Here is a 14,364-nt window from a genome sequence, read left to right as displayed (position 1 = left end):
TGCAACAAGAAAAGCCACTGCAATGAGAAGCCCAAGCACCACAACTAGAAAAGAGCCCCACTCGCTGCAACTAGAGAAAGCCTGTGCACAGCCACGAAGACCCAGTGCAGCCAAAAATAAATGGATAAATAAGATGATATGGCTTAAACATGGGCCATTTCAATTAAAAAAGAAATAAATAAAATGGGACTAACACCGGTGCCCGGGCCAGGGTGGCCAAGACAAATACAGGAGGCAGTGAGAGGAAAGCACTTGGCAGGGTGCCTGCCGGGGAGTGAGTGGGGGGTGCTCTGGGAGTCCTGGCTGGGAACTCGGGCATCCCTTGTTGCCAAGGCTGCAGCTAAAGATGCTGACAGGGATGTGATTCAGGGAGAAGCACCTGAACCACCAAAGGGGTCGGGCAGTGGGGTTCCAGGCCTGGCCGCCCAGGGCCAGCTTTTGGCCTGAGGAGGCTCTGCCTTCCCAGGCCAGACACGTGTTATGGCTCCTGTCCATCCTTCCTAGACCTGCTGATGGCTCAAGAGCCCACAAACCGGATTACTGGGTTATGAGAGTCTTCTGACATCTCCAGACCCTCACGGAGCTGTAACATGGGAGGGTCACGAATGGTGCCTCCTGCACAGGACTGTCATGGGGCTCCCACTCTTTATATATATATTTATTTATTTGGCAGCACCCCAGGTCTTAGTTTCGGCACTCAGTATCTTTGATCTTCATTTCAGCATGCAGGATCTTTAGTTGCGGCAAGTGGGATCTAGCTTCTTGACCAGAACCTGGGCCCCCTGCTTTGGCAGCACAGTCTTAGCTACCGAACCACCAGGGAAGTCCCTGGGCTCCCATTCTTACCCACCTGCCCTGATGTGTCTTCTCTCCTACGGTAGTCAGAGGGTCTTTGAAAAAGGTAAATTAGTAAAATTTCCCACTGTTCAGCTCAGTGTCCCACCCAGCCTGCTACACGCAGCGTGGTCTAGCCTTGCTGACCACTCTCATCCCTCTCTTCCTTCTGTCACCCTCTCCCCCAGTGCTCCGGAGAAGTGTCTGCTCTCCAAGTGCACAAGCTTACTCACCAGGCTCGTGCACTATTTTCCTCCACTAACTGCCTGGGATGCCCTCTTGCCAGATCGTCACACCTTTATCTCTTATTTGAGCTTCTGCTCAAATATCACCTTCTCAGAGAAGCCTTCCCTCAAAGAAGACCGCCCCAGGGATAGTACCTTCCCGTCCTCCAGGTACTACTACACCACCCTCTGTTATTTTGTTTCAGAGTACTCACCATGATCTGAACTTCTTATTTGCTTACTGAGCTGTGCTGGGTCTTAGTTGTGGCATGCTGAATCTTCCATCTTCATTGCAGCACTCAAAATCTTCAGCTGCAGTGTGTGGGATCTAGCTCCCCGAACAGGGATCAAACCCTGGGCCCGCTGCATTGGGAATTCAGAGTCTTAGCCACTGGGCCAGCAGGGAAGTCTCCACTGAAGCCTCCACTGAAGTTCTCAGGAGCCTAGAGTGAAGAGGGGGAGCAAGGTCAGACCTTTGTGACAGGGATGTTATGTGTGACCATAAAAATCTCCGTTTGTGCAGGGTTGATTGTGCTCTGGGCATTTCCTTCCTTCAATCCTCGGACATTGATTGAGCACCTGCTGGGTGCAGGATCTCCTCCAGTGTTCCACTTGTGAGGGCGGCAGACAGCAGGCTAACTAAACCAGTTTATAAGAGAAGCTCAGGGACTTCCCTGGTGGTCCAGTGGCTAAAACTCCATGCTCCCAGTTCAAAGGGCCCATGGTTCAACCCTTGGTCAGGGAACTAGATCCCACACGCTGCAACTAAAAATATTCCCCATACTGCAAGGAAGACCAAAAATCTCGCGTGCCGCAACTAAGACCCGATGCAGCCAAGTCAATAAATACATTTTGGTTTTTAAAATAAGAAAGGCACTTGAACTGTTGCCGAGATGCCCCTCACTGTTGGCCATCCCCAGCTCTTCTTCCTGGGCACCTTGGCACCCCTCCCTGCAGAGGACACCCCCTGGGCACAGTGGCTGCTGGCACCTTTCCTGTGCAGCCAACTCCTGTAAAGGCTCTCTGCTCCCCAGCTGCGGCAGCCCCACTGAGGGATAACACCGGCCCTCCTCCAGGTATTAACTGGCTTTTCCCCCAGCAATGTTTGTTTTAGGGATTAAAGGCAGTGGAGGAGCCTGTAATTTCCAGATTCATCTGTTCCTTTCCTGGCAGCCAGCACTAGAGTTGTTATTTCTTTTCCCCAAGCCCCTGATAATACCGTTCCAGACACGTTGGTCTGATAGCATCATCCAACAGAAAAACTCTCCAGTGTTTCCTCTAAGCCAGCGGACAGGCTCTCGCTGGCTTCATGGAAAGACACTGGAGCTGAATGTTCTTGCCATCATTTTCCCCTCCTTCTTAGATATGCCTGGAGGTCCATGATCATTTTCTCCTGTTTTCCGTTTCCTTTTTAAGGACTACAGTGACTGTCCCGCCCCACCATTCATCTGGCACAGTCAAGAAATGACTACTTCATGGTAGCACACTTCCAAAATAATGCTTTTCAAGCACTAAAATGTTAAACAATGAACACATTTTATTTATTTTTTATTGGGTATTCGTTGCTGTGCATGGACTCTTCTCTAGTTGAGGTGAGCAGGGGCTACCCTCTAGCTGCAGTGCTCAGGCTTCGCGTTGCCGTGGCTTCTCTTGTTGGGGAGCACGGGCTCTAGAGTGCTCAGGCTTCGGTAGTTGGCAGCACGTGGGCTCAGTAGTTGTGGTGCAACCTGGCTTAGCTGCTCTGTGGCAAGAGGAATTTTCCCAGACCAAGAATTGAATTCATGTCCCCTGGATTGACAGGTGGATTCTTATCCACTGAGCCACCAGGGAAGTCCTGAAATACATTTTTAAAATAACTTTATTGACATATAATTGACACATGATAAACTGCATATGTTTAAGACATGCGACTTGATCCATTTTTGTTTGTTATTTTTGTTTTTCTTTTTTTATTCTGATGACTTGATCCACTTTGACATTTGTGAATACCCTGGAATCATCACCACAATCCAGGTAATGAACAGATCTGTCACTCCCCAAAGTCTCCTCCGCCCCACCCTTCTTCCCTCAGCCACCACTTCTGTCTGCTTTCCAAATACATATTTAATGCAGAGCTGTCTCACCCGCTTCCCCACCTCAGTAAACAGAGTGTGATCGACGTGATGGTTCCTCTCCTCAATTCAGCATTATCATTAACGTTCTTGAGAGCCATGTCCTCAGATGCTGGGGAGATACATAAGATTGTTTGCCCTGAACACTAAATGGCCCCATTGTTGCCCTTCCCTGCCAGGTGGTTTGGGGTTGGGAGTTTTCTCTCTTGCTGCCAGCTGTCTCGGTGCAGTTCCTGGTACACAGCCCATGCCGCCCGGAACCCTGGCACACCAACCCTCTCCCAAGTCCTCCCACTCCTCACTCTGAACCAGTGGTTCTCAGTCAGGGGCAGTTTTGTACCCCGCTGTGGGGACATTTGACAATGTCTCAAAACATTTTATGGAGAAGGAAATGGCAACCCTCTCCAGTATTCTTGCCTGGAGAAGCCCATGGATAGAGGAGCCTGGCGGGCTCCATAGGGGAAAGTTAAGTCCATGGGGTCGCAAACAGTCGGACACGACTGAGCGACTAAACACACATGAGACATTTTTGGTTGTCATAATGTTGCAGGAAGGGGGACCCATTCCAGGGCCTGAGAGAGGGTTCCTGTCTAACACTCGGAAATGAATTGTCCAAGGAGACACACGAGCTGTCAAAGCAAGAGGCTATATTGGGAAGAGGACGCCAGGTGGAGAGCAGGAGTGTGAGGGAAGCCAGGAGAACTGCTCTGCCGCGTGGCTCGCTGTCTCAGGTTTTATGGTGATGGGATTAGTTTCCGGGTTGTCTCTGGCCAGTCACTCTGACTCAGGGTCCTTCCTGGTCGCACATGCTTTGCTCAGCCAAGATGGATGCCAGCGAGGAGGCTTCTGGCAGATGGAAGGACATGTGGCATCTCCTTTGACCCTTTCCCGAACGCTTCTTGTTGGTGGTGGCTTATTAGTTCTGTGTTCCTTAGTAGGACCTCCTGTTGTAAAATAACTCACGCAAATGGTTACTATGGTGCCTGGCCAGGGTGGGCGGTTTCAGTCGGTGTGCTTCCCCTAACAATAATGGGGGTGGGGGTGCTACTGGCCCCTAGTGTTCAGAGACCAGGGATGTTGCTAAACCACCCTAGCATGCACAGGACAGTTTCCCAAACAAAGATAATCTGGCTAAAGATGTCAATAGTGTCGAGGTAGAGAAATCCTGTTCTGATAATAAAACTGATAGGAAAATTCAATAAGAAGTCATGTTAACTGATTGTTTTTACATTGTTGTATCAAGAGAGAGAAGGAAGGGCAGAGCTTTTTGGAGCTGCAAGGCAAGAGGGAAGGCGAAGCTTCAGGAAGCTCCTGGTGCGTATCCTTCTATCTTCCCCAGGGGTGGTCACTGGCTTCCTAAAGGCAAGTCCTAAGGGGCTCGGCTTGAGGTCCCAGGGCTTAGCATTCAGACTGCACCCAAAGCACCTATTTGTTGCCCAATCGTGGGCAGCACTGGCTGGGCAGTGAGGGCAAAGCAGAGACACAGAGCTGGCAGAAGGGAACCTTTAAGCTGAGCAGTGACTTGGGGATGCGGCAGAACCTGCAGGTAAAAGGTAAGCGTGGACCTAGCCTAATAATTAGGAACAGGAGAAGGGCTGGTCGAGCTGCGATCCTGTCCCAGCGTGACCAGATACATCACCGCCAGATCACTCCTCACTCCTCCCCCCTCCCACACAGACATCCAGTTTGCCTGTCGTATAAAGGAGGTTTTCCCAAAGCGGTTTAGCTAGAACTGGAAGGACCCTGCCCTGTGACGGGACAGGAGGAGCCTGACTATTGTCTCAGCAGCGCTCAGGATGGACCCCAGGTGTTCTGGAGCTAGTTGGTGAAGTATGGGCATGCTTTATTCAGTTTTGCATGACTTAAATATTTTAATTATCTTATTCTAAAAGTTATTGCAGGAATTTCTGAGCATGCAGGTAAGCAAAAAGAAAACAACAGAAAGCTTTCAACTCCCGGTCTTTTAGAGAAAACCCCAATTAAATGTTGTTGTCTGCTCTTCCAGGCATGTGTGGATGTACCGGGTGTTGGTGGAGGTGGACTTCCCTGTCCATCCAGTGGTTAAGACTCTGAGCTTCCACTGCAGGGGGTGAGCGTTCCATCCCTGGTTGGGGAACTAAGATCCTGGATGCTTTGTTTGATCCTGAAGGCTTTGTTTGAGGTGTCTGAGAGAGGGAGGAAGAGATTTTGAGAGGAAGGGACACCCCGGAGCACTCTAAGGGGACAATGGGAGTGCCTGAGGTAAGGGTGAATGGGTGGATTTTATCATAGGACACCAGTTGCTCTTGGAGGTCTCCCCAGATTGCTTAGTCGTGTCCGACTTTTTGTGACCCCCAAGGACTTTAGCCCATCAGGCTCCTCTGTACATGGGATTCTCCAGGCAAGAATACTGTAGTGGGTAACCATTCCCTTCTCCAGGGGATCCTTCTGACCCAGGAATCAAATCCTGTCTTCTGTATTGCAGGCAGATTCTTTACTGTCTGAGCCACCTGGCTGTATATGTGTACTCAGTCATCTCCAACTCTTTGTGACTGTATGGGCTATAGCTTTCCAGGTTCCTCTGTCCATGGGATTCTCCAGGCAAGAATACTGGAGTGGGTTGCCATGCCCTTCTCTAGGGGATCTTCCTGGCCAAGGGATCGAACCCGAATCTCCTGTGTCTCCTGCATTGCAGGCAGATTCTTTACCCAGTGAGCCACCTGGGAAGTCAAGCCACCTGGCTGGTTAGCCTCAAATCCAGGGATAAAGAAAGGCCTGGTTGGACCCTTCTTCCAGCCCCCTGCTAGGAAGATGGGAACTGCTCACAGCCCGTTCCTCCTTCTGGCCTTACCCACTAGGTCCTGTTCAACCCCACAGGTTGTGCCCCCCACCCCCCAGCCCCCACTGCCAGGCTTCTGTCACTTGGTGTCCCTGTCCTAATAACTGCTGTGTAAAACTGATAACTTGTCCAGAGGCCCGTGAGCTTACTGAGGCCCCAAGTCAGGGGACCTGGGCAGGCAGTTTAGGTCCTTCAGGCCTTAAGCCTCAGATAAATTCTTGGGAGTGATAAAGAGAACAAAACCTGCCTTTAGGACTTGCTCCAGGAGATAAAGGAAGAAGTTGACTAGCAGTCACCAGCTGTGGCAAGGCGGGATTCTCTCCAGAGGGTTTTTTTCAAGGGGAGTGGCTTCCATTCTTTTTTTTTTTTTGGCCTGGCCGAGCAGCTTGCAGGACATCTTAAGTTCCCTGACCAGGGATCGAACCTGTGTCCCCTGCAGTGGAAGCACAGGGAAGTCCCTCCACATTCTTTTTTAACAACCGAATTGCTGTAAAATACAACCCTAAAATAGGAGCAAGACTAAGGTGGGGATGCCCTGGGACAGGCTCTCAGTCCTCTCCTCCCCTCGGTGATGCCCCTCTGAATAACAGTTTAAAGAATCCTCCTTATCCCAAAGGCAGTGTTGGAGGCACAGGCTGGTGGGAGAAACTGGGGCTTCAGTGCCCCTTCCTCCTCCCCAGACCCACTGCAGCTTCCCTGGGCCAGCCTCCAGGACGGGTGGGGCACCGAGAGGCAGACAGCCCTGCTTTCTTTCCGGGCTGACTTTTCTGTAGGCCAGGGGACAAGTGGGAAGGGCACAGAGGGACTCAGAGGCTAGGTGGGGCCAGCCCAGTCCCTGTTTCCCCTCAACAGGGCTCTCTTGCTCACAGATTTAGGAAGAACCGTGACTCACTTCCTGCCTAGGTCTGACTGCAGAAGCATTGTTTTCCCAGCTGTAGCTGGGGCTGCTGGTTGGGGCTACCCTGGGGTGGCCCTGAGGAATCTCTGCTCCCTGATGATTGTGGTGGGAAGAGCAGTTCCCATTCAGAAAGAGGGCCAACCGGACTCACCTTCCCGCTCAAATTTCTGGACCCCACATTCTTCCCCGAGTTTCTAGGTTTTGTGCTGTTTGTATAGGTACCCAAATCATATGTTATCTCACTGGTTCAATATTATTTCCATTTTACAGAGGGGTAAATTGAGGCTCTGAGAATTAAGGTGTTGTCACTGTCGTTCAGTTGCTAAGTCAAGTCCAACTCTTCTCGATCCCATGGACTGCAGCATGCCAGGCTCCTCTGAACTACATTATCTCCCGAAAAGTAAAAGTGTTATGTGCTCAGTCGTATCTGTTTGCGACCCCGTGGACTGTAGCCCACCAGGCTCCTTTGTCCATGGAGTTTCCCAGGCAAGAATACTGGAGTAGACCAACATTTCCTATTCTGTCTCCCTACTATCTCCCAGAGTTTGCTCAAATCATTGTCTAAGGTTGGCACAGTTTAAAATAGGGCCACTACGACTTGAACTCAGGTTTGGGGGTTGACTGTCACCTACTGAGTTACTTTACAAACGCTACTAACTTCTCTGGGCCTCAGTTTCCTCCTGTGTAAAGCACAGATAGTGATACATGAAAGCTGCCTAAAGGAAAACTATATCCACCTTGCAGGATCCATGGTAAGCATGGAGCAAGTTAACACATGGGAAAGAGCTCAGAATATCCTAATCCATTTTCCTCATCATCCCCAAACCTGTACTGAAGAGGTCACAGGATAACACTGTTCTGCCAGGTTATCTCAAAGAGGACAGGAAGGGATGGGCAGCTACTGCTCTGTGACCTTAAAATAACCCAGCCTGTGGAGCTCTTGGCCACACTTCCCCTCTTTTCTTTCTCAGCTCAAGCAGTGATGGCCTCAGCCAAGTAGCACAGACGTTTTCTGGGGCAGGGACCCAGGGAGGGAGAGGAGCCGGTTGGTATATTGCAAAGAGCTCAGATGCAGGCTCTGCCAAAGCTCCAGATCTCTTCTGGGATCTGAGGCCTGTTAGTTGTGGGACCTTCAGCAAATTATTTAAACCTTGTGTGCCTCAGTTTTCTTATCTGTAAAATGGGATTAATAATGTCAGCCTGAAAGGATTAAGCGGATTAAATAATGTACATAAGAAGGAGATAATATAAAGTGATTGACCTGGTGCCTGGCAGGCAGTTGGAGTTGAAAAAAAAAAAAAAGTTTAAAAAAATTAAAAGGGGATGGGCTAGTTGTTCTGCTCATCCACCTGTCTATATAAATGCAAATAAAGTAGTGAGTCTTCTAACTGTAGGCCACGAGGAAGTTTGCCCAGACGCGGTGAAGCCCGACCTCAAGGAGGGTACTCCAGGTGCGTCATCCCAGGGCACTTAACCCGGTCGTGCCCAAACTCGTGGCTTAGGTGTGGGGAAGTGGCGGGGGGTGGGGGAGAAGCCCAACTCCCCCAGAATTAGGCCGAGACTGGGCTCAGAGTGACGCCTCAAGTCCTTCCCAAACCCTGCCCCGGGTGCCGAGTTCAGGTCTCCGCCGCCGGCCCAGAGAGCTCGCGGGGCTAACAGCGGAGCCCGGGGGGCGGGGGCGCTGGCAGTGCGGCCTGGGGGACCCGCCGAGCGGCTGCGAGGGCTCTGGGATCGCCGGCCCCACTTCCTACCTCTGCCCCAAGCTGGAGCCGGAGGCGGCAGGCGCCCCGGAAGGCCTCGGGGCCCCGGCGCTCCTGCTCGGAACGCGGGCCAGGGCCCGGGCGGCATGGGCGGCGCGGCGGGCCGGGCCGGCGGGGCGGCGGCGGCCTGGAGCGCGGAGGTGGCGCCGCGAGGGGGAGGGGCGCGGCGGCGGAGGAGGAGGAGCCCGGGCCGCCGCAGCCGCTGACAGCGGCCCGAGTAAACAAGCCGCGCCGCCGCGGCCCGGCCGCTGCCCCCGCCCGCGCCGGAGCCGGAGCCGGAGCCGAGGCCGAGCCCTGCCCTGGTCGCCGGCCCGGCCGAGGCCGCGCCGCCGCGCCTCCCCGCCTCTGCGCGGTGACGCTGCTGCCGGGCGCGGGGACCGCGCCGAGCCCAGGCCCCCCGGAGCCGGGCTCTCCGCTCGGCCGAGGGGCGCCTGAGCCGCCCCGGCGCTCGCCTGGAAAAGTTTCCCCGCCCGGGTTCCCTAGGGTAAGCAGCGAGGGCGCGGGGCCCCGGGGGGAGGCAGCGCGCCGGGAGCCGGGCCCGAGGAGACTGGGCCGCTCTGCCGGAGGAGCAGGCTCCGCGGCCCGAGCGCCCAGGCCGGGGGAGGGTCGGGGTCGCTGGCGCGGAGGCAGCCCGGGCCCCGATGCCCGCCCGGCTTTTGGAACTGGCCCGCGGGCCGGCGCGGAGGGTGGAGCCGCGGGGAGCAGGAAGGGCATCCCGCAGCCCACCTGAGCGCGCCGGGCCCCCGCGGGTGCCGGTGCTCTTCCGCTTGGGGCGGGGGCGAGCTCTCTGACCCCAGGAAGCGCCCGCGGGGGCCCCGCCGGGGGCGGGATGGGGAGAGGATTCCAGAGGCGCCGGGTGCTCCCGCCTCCCCGCCGTCCTTGGGGGCAGCCACCGCCGGCTCGCCCACTCCGTGGCTGGGGAGGGCCTGCGCTCCCGCCGGGGGGGTGGGGGGTGGAGCGGCTGCTCGCGGCGGAGGGGATTATTCGCCGCCGGGGCCTCGTCCCCGCTCGCACACCTGGGCGGCGAGACACTCAGGTGCGGGGTCTGCGGGAGTGGGGAGGCTGGCTCCCGCGAAGGCCTGGCCGAGGCCCCTGCTGCCCCCGTGGGGTGGCCTGCGTGCCAGACAGGTCTTAACAGCAGTCGGTTGTCAGGTCAGTGCCTCCTTCCCGCCGTCCGCTCACCCCTTACCCCGGGGATGAAGACCCTCCTCCACAGGAGGGTGTCGAAATTCTTTCTGCCTCGGGAAATGGGAGGGAAACCCAGGTGATGTGGCCTAGTGAGGGCTGGGCAGCCGCTGGCCAGGTGTGGAGACAACCGAGGAGAGGAGCCAAGCTTGACTCCTGTTCTAGAGCCGCCCAAGTTTTACGATGTCCTATATTGGGCTTCCACATAAGATTTGATTTTTTTTTTTTTTAAGAGGATTCTGTGGCTTTCAAAAAAAGTTTGAAAACCTCTGGTCTAGCAGTTTTTACCACCTAGGAAAACTGAGGCCCAGACAGAGAGAGGAAGTGACCTAAGATCACACAGCAAATGAGTAGCTGAGCAAAGGCTGGGATTCAGAATTTCAGCGGAGCCATCAGCTCCTGCCACAGGAGCTGGTTTGGTGTCTCTGCTGGAAGGAAGGAACCAGTTTTCCCAGGCAGCCCTGACCACTCCAGACCCCCTGATGCCTGGGAAACAGCAGCTGGACCTGGGTGAGGTTCAGTTCGGATGCCTTGGAGATGCTGGCTGCGTCGGGAGGTTCCTGGGGCGGGAGAAGAGAACACAGCCAGGAAAAGCACCCACAGGTCTCTCTGTGGCCAAGCCTGGAGTGGAGCCCCATAGAGGGCTTCACAGGAGGCTGGAAATACGGCAAGCCTACCAGTTTGAGCTGAACAGGGACTCAGAGGGTGAGTCAGAGTCTAGGATGGGGGTGGGGAGAAGAAGCCCATTCATTTATTGTTCTCAGCGCCTGTTCTTTGAGGTGGGGGCCATCCTCCCTGCTTCCAGGATGCTGAGGCAGGGCTGTCTGGGGCTTCAGGCTCTGTGGAAGCCATATCCACGGCTCAGCGTGTCTGGGGATGCTGAGCAGACGGAGGCCAGTCCTTTCTTGGAGGATTGTTTGGTTGTGCCTGAAGCCCGCTTCCTTTTTGGGTCCTGCAAGGTAATTAAATAATCACCTTTATCACCAAGCAGCTGCGGTTCGCCCACAATATGCCAGAACTTGGGCTAGACCCAGATGAACCTAGTCTTGATGTGTGTATGGGGGGATTCCAGTATGGCTCATAGCACTGTGGTCAGGAGGTGGCCTTGCTTGACATCTGAACCCAAGAGGCAGCTCTTGTGTCAGAAAGGGGAGACGAGAACTTGTTTCTGTAAGGCCCTGCCCCTAGGGCTCTACATCCTCTGTTAAGTGAGGGCACGGGGCCCCTTCAGCGCCCGCCACCCTCAACCCTCACCCTCCCCAAGGGCTGCCCAGCCTTTGCTCAGACAGCTCTCTGGAACTTGGTCGCCCAAGGCATCATGGGGCAGTGGCTTCCCGGCCCGTCGGGAACCCTATGGACTCTGCCCATCGAGGGTGAGGAGGAGCTGCCTTGTGGATGCCTCCTGCCATCAGCTGTCAGGTTATTTTGGTGTAAACTGAAAATACTCCAGGAATTATGAGTTGAAGCTCTCCAGCCTGCAGGGTGGGAGTGCAGGAGGAGCGTGCAGGAAGGCTGGGGGTGCTGAGGGCAGCCCCGGGCAAAGTGAGTTTTCCCAGTGGTGAGCCTTCTGGTCCGCCTCCCTAGGCCCTGGATGGGCTGGGAGCTTCACTCTGCTGTCCAACAGAGTGACGTCCTGTGGGGCCGGGCCCCAGGAGGGGTGGGGGCATCCGGGGCTGTGTGGGCAGTCTCGACAAGCTTGGCATTGAGGCGGGACACCTCCAGGACCTTCCCCAGCTTCTCCCCACCCCAGGGGTAGCCTTCTGGCTAGCCAGGGGCCCTGTGTGGGGACAGTTATGTGGCCCCAGGCAGAGAGGTCCCGCTCTCTGTTTGCCGAAGGAGGAAAAACAACACGCAGACTATTGATTCAGCCTCACCTTAGCACTCCTGGCTCAGCAGCCAGTGTTTGCCCTGGCTGCCTGGGCTCGGATGATGCAAGGCTGGTGGGCGTGGAGCCACCAAAGGGGGCTGCTGGAGGCCTCCAGGCCAGGGCTGGGTGGCCCTGTCGTCTCCGAGGAAACTGTGTAAAAAGAGAGCCTGGGCCCCCTGACTTTGCTGATGGCCTGGGCCATAGAGGGAGGGTGAAGCCACTGTGATCCCCTTTCCCTTGCTCAGCCCCCGGAGCCCACACCCCATCTTAGGCGGCCCCCCTCTTTCTTGCCAGAGGCTATGAGTCTTTGCAGGTAACTCCCCACGGCTGGGTCTGAACCAGGAAGCCCTAGTGAGCTGTGTAGATGCCGCCAATTAAAAAACTTTAAAAGTCAACATTTTATCCTTTTACAAAATATACCTGAGTCATTTGGAAAATACACAGTGACACGAAGAAGAAAATAACCGTTACTTGTAATTATCACTGTCTTGAGAAAACCATTGTCAGCATGTGTCCTTCCAGATTATGTCCTGTGGTTTTATATAAATATACGTGTATGTGTATAAATAGTTTCTTTCAAAACAAAAACAGGATTGTGGGTACCTGCTGCTTTATACCCCACCTTTTGGACTTAGATTCTGGGAAGCATTTATTCAGTTGTTGCTTCTGGTTTGGAGCGACTCGAGCCTCGATCCTCTTCTTCCCACTTCCGTATTCCTGCGTGTGGAAGGGGTCTGTCGCTCCATCTATCTGGCTGACCTTGGGGGGCCAGGTTTTCACTCCTCACCCCCCAGAGGCCCTTTCAGGCCTGGAGTGAGCTGAGGGGTGGGAAGGCAGCTATAGTGCATGCCCAGGGAGGGACTGACTCTCCGCCTTTCCCTCCCTTGTTCCCCTCAGAGCCGGCAGCCTGCCTCCTTCCTGCACAGCCCTGCCCGTCCCGGCCCCATGCCCCCACCAGTCAGCCCCGGGCCACAGGCAGTGAGCAGGTACGCCGGAGCCCAGGCCCTGTGACCAGGCCAAGGAGACGGGGGCTCCGGGGTCCCGGCCACCTGTCCCCCCCCATGGAGCTGAGGCCCTGGTTGTTCTGGGTGGTAGCAGCAGCGGGAGCCTTGGTCCTGCTGGTGGCCGATGCCCGCGGAGAGAAGGTCTTCACCAACACCTGGGCCGTGCACATTCCTGGAGGCCCAGCCGTCGCTGACCGTGTGGCACGCAAGCATGGCTTCCTCAACCTGGGCCAGGTAGGTGTTGCTCCCTCTGGCTGGCCTCGGCACAGGACGTCACCTGGGGGTGGGGCCTGCGGGGGCAGGTGTTCTTGCACCTGGCGTGGAAGAGAGCCGAGGCTCGTCCTTCCCTTGGGCTTCTAGCTTAGGTTGCTCAGTGGACTGGTGCGTCGCGGGAGGTGGGGGTGGGTGAGGCCCCCTCAGCCCCCTGCACCTTCTTACTGGGTCCTGGGCAGGGACCGGATGCCCACCACCCAGCCTGCCATCCTGAGCCTCCCCTTGCAACTGGTTGTCCACCCCCACCCCTCGCCTCCCCGGGGACTGACAGATGGAAAGCCCAGCTCAGTCTCCCTGCTTTGTTACAGATCTTCGGTGACTATTACCACTTCTGGCATCGAGCGGTGACAAAGCGGTCCCTGTCTCCTCACCGCCTGCGGCACAACCGGCTGCAGCGGGAACCTCAAGTGAGTGCAGCCCCAGCCCCTCCCGCCGCCAGCCTTCCCCTTCCCTCGTCCTCCTCCCACACCGTCTTCCCCTCACTGCCTCACAGGTTAAGTGGCTGGAGCAGCAGGTGGCAAAGCGACGGGCCAAACGGGACATATACCAGGAGCCCACGGACCCCAAGTTTCCCCAGCAGTGGTACCTGGTACGTGGCCTCCCCGGCTGCCTCCACCCGTCCATCTGTCCACTCAGGGTTCCATGAGCAGGCAAGGCTGACTCTGAGGCCTCCTGTCAGTCTTCCTCTGTCTGCTTCCTCTTTTTCTTGCCCATCCTGCTAAGCCTTGGGGAGTGCCCTCCCAGAGTTCTTGATAATTCCAGGGAGCCCAGTGGTGGCATCTCAGGAGCAGGGGCAGGTGGAGAAGGGGCTTGTGGAACGGCAAAGGGACCTTACCTAGCAACCAACCTCGTCTCCTAAGTGCTGGGTAATGGGGGTGGGTGTCTCTGCAGTCTGGCGTCACCCAGCGGGACCTGAATGTGAAGGAGGCCTGGGCCCAGGGCTACACGGGGCGTGGCATTGTGGTCTCTATCCTGGACGACGGCATCGAGAAGAACCACCCAGACTTGGCAGGCAATTATGTGAGGAGGCGGGGAGGGGAGTCCAGGGACGGTCCTGCTCTGCTGGAGTGTCCAGGCTGACCCTATGATGGCCACCTCCCTTCCAGGATCCTGGGGCCAGCTTCGATGTCAATGATCAGGACCCTGACCCCCAGCCCCGGTACACACAGATGAATGACAACAGGTAAGAACCGGTCCCTGGCCTCTGTCTCCCTTCTCATTTCCATCAAGGAAGCAGACGAGCCCCGTCCGAGAGGCTGAAGTCTTTTCCGCAGTCCTGGTCTAGCTGGGGCGCTGCGGGAGGGTCTGGTCAGAGTGGAGAGTGTCTATGTATGTGTGTGGGGGTGGGGGGTTGTCTGTGCATAGACGTGGGACAGCAGGCTAAGGTGGA

General features: G+C 55.7%; 2 protein-coding genes across 5 annotated transcripts in view; one reads left to right on the top strand and one right to left on the bottom strand.

The window, feature by feature from the left end:
• Nucleotides 1–2,752: 2,752 nt before the first annotated feature.
• On the bottom strand, nucleotides 2,753–9,395 carry LOC113880108 (translation initiation factor IF-2-like). Its single transcript, XM_027522140.1, has 3 exons — nucleotides 8,637–9,395; nucleotides 3,194–3,281; nucleotides 2,753–2,892 (listed from the first exon to the last, which is right to left on the bottom strand). Exons 1-2 carry the CDS (start codon nucleotides 9,357–9,359, stop codon nucleotides 3,234–3,236), a joined length of 771 nt encoding a protein of 256 aa, XP_027377941.1. The 5' UTR covers nucleotides 9,360–9,395; the 3' UTR covers nucleotides 2,753–2,892; nucleotides 3,194–3,233.
• Nucleotides 4,903–14,364, top strand: part of FURIN (furin, paired basic amino acid cleaving enzyme) — a 16,456-nt gene continuing 6,994 nt past the window's right edge. The window contains exons 1-6 of one of the 4 annotated variants that reach the window (XM_027522138.1): nucleotides 4,903–4,999; nucleotides 12,595–12,935; nucleotides 13,283–13,381; nucleotides 13,468–13,563; nucleotides 13,866–13,994; nucleotides 14,081–14,157. In XM_027522138.1, the coding sequence (XP_027377939.1) occupies nucleotides 12,759–12,935; nucleotides 13,283–13,381; nucleotides 13,468–13,563; nucleotides 13,866–13,994; nucleotides 14,081–14,157 (578 nt within the window). In that variant the 5' untranslated portion in view covers nucleotides 4,903–4,999; nucleotides 12,595–12,758. Of the gene's footprint in view, nucleotides 5,000–8,241; nucleotides 8,337–8,900; nucleotides 9,130–9,660; nucleotides 9,798–12,594; nucleotides 12,936–13,282; nucleotides 13,382–13,467; nucleotides 13,564–13,865; nucleotides 13,995–14,080; nucleotides 14,158–14,364 lie in introns of those variants that run through there. The other 3 variants (XM_027522137.1, XM_027522136.1, XM_027522139.1) reach the window with 3 other exon arrangements.

Source organism: Bos indicus x Bos taurus, chromosome 21 (genome assembly GCF_003369695.1).
Source record: "Bos indicus x Bos taurus breed Angus x Brahman F1 hybrid chromosome 21, Bos_hybrid_MaternalHap_v2.0, whole genome shotgun sequence".
NCBI lineage: Eukaryota > Metazoa > Chordata > Mammalia > Artiodactyla > Bovidae > Bos > Bos indicus x Bos taurus.
The sequence above is the reverse complement of the archived record's forward strand: the minus strand, read 5'-3'. Positions and strand labels throughout refer to the sequence as shown.

Bases quoted from the DNA above. Each gene is read 5' to 3' on its own strand.
- LOC113880108 (XM_027522140.1), bottom strand. From the start codon at position 9,359: ATGCCCTTCCTGCTCCCCGCGGCTCCACCCTCCGCGCCGGCCCGCGGG. The intron at 3,282-8,636 runs GTAGGAAGTGGG...GTATCTCCCCAG, and splicing joins GGCTCCAGCTTGGGGCAGAG to CATCTGAGGACATGGCTCTC.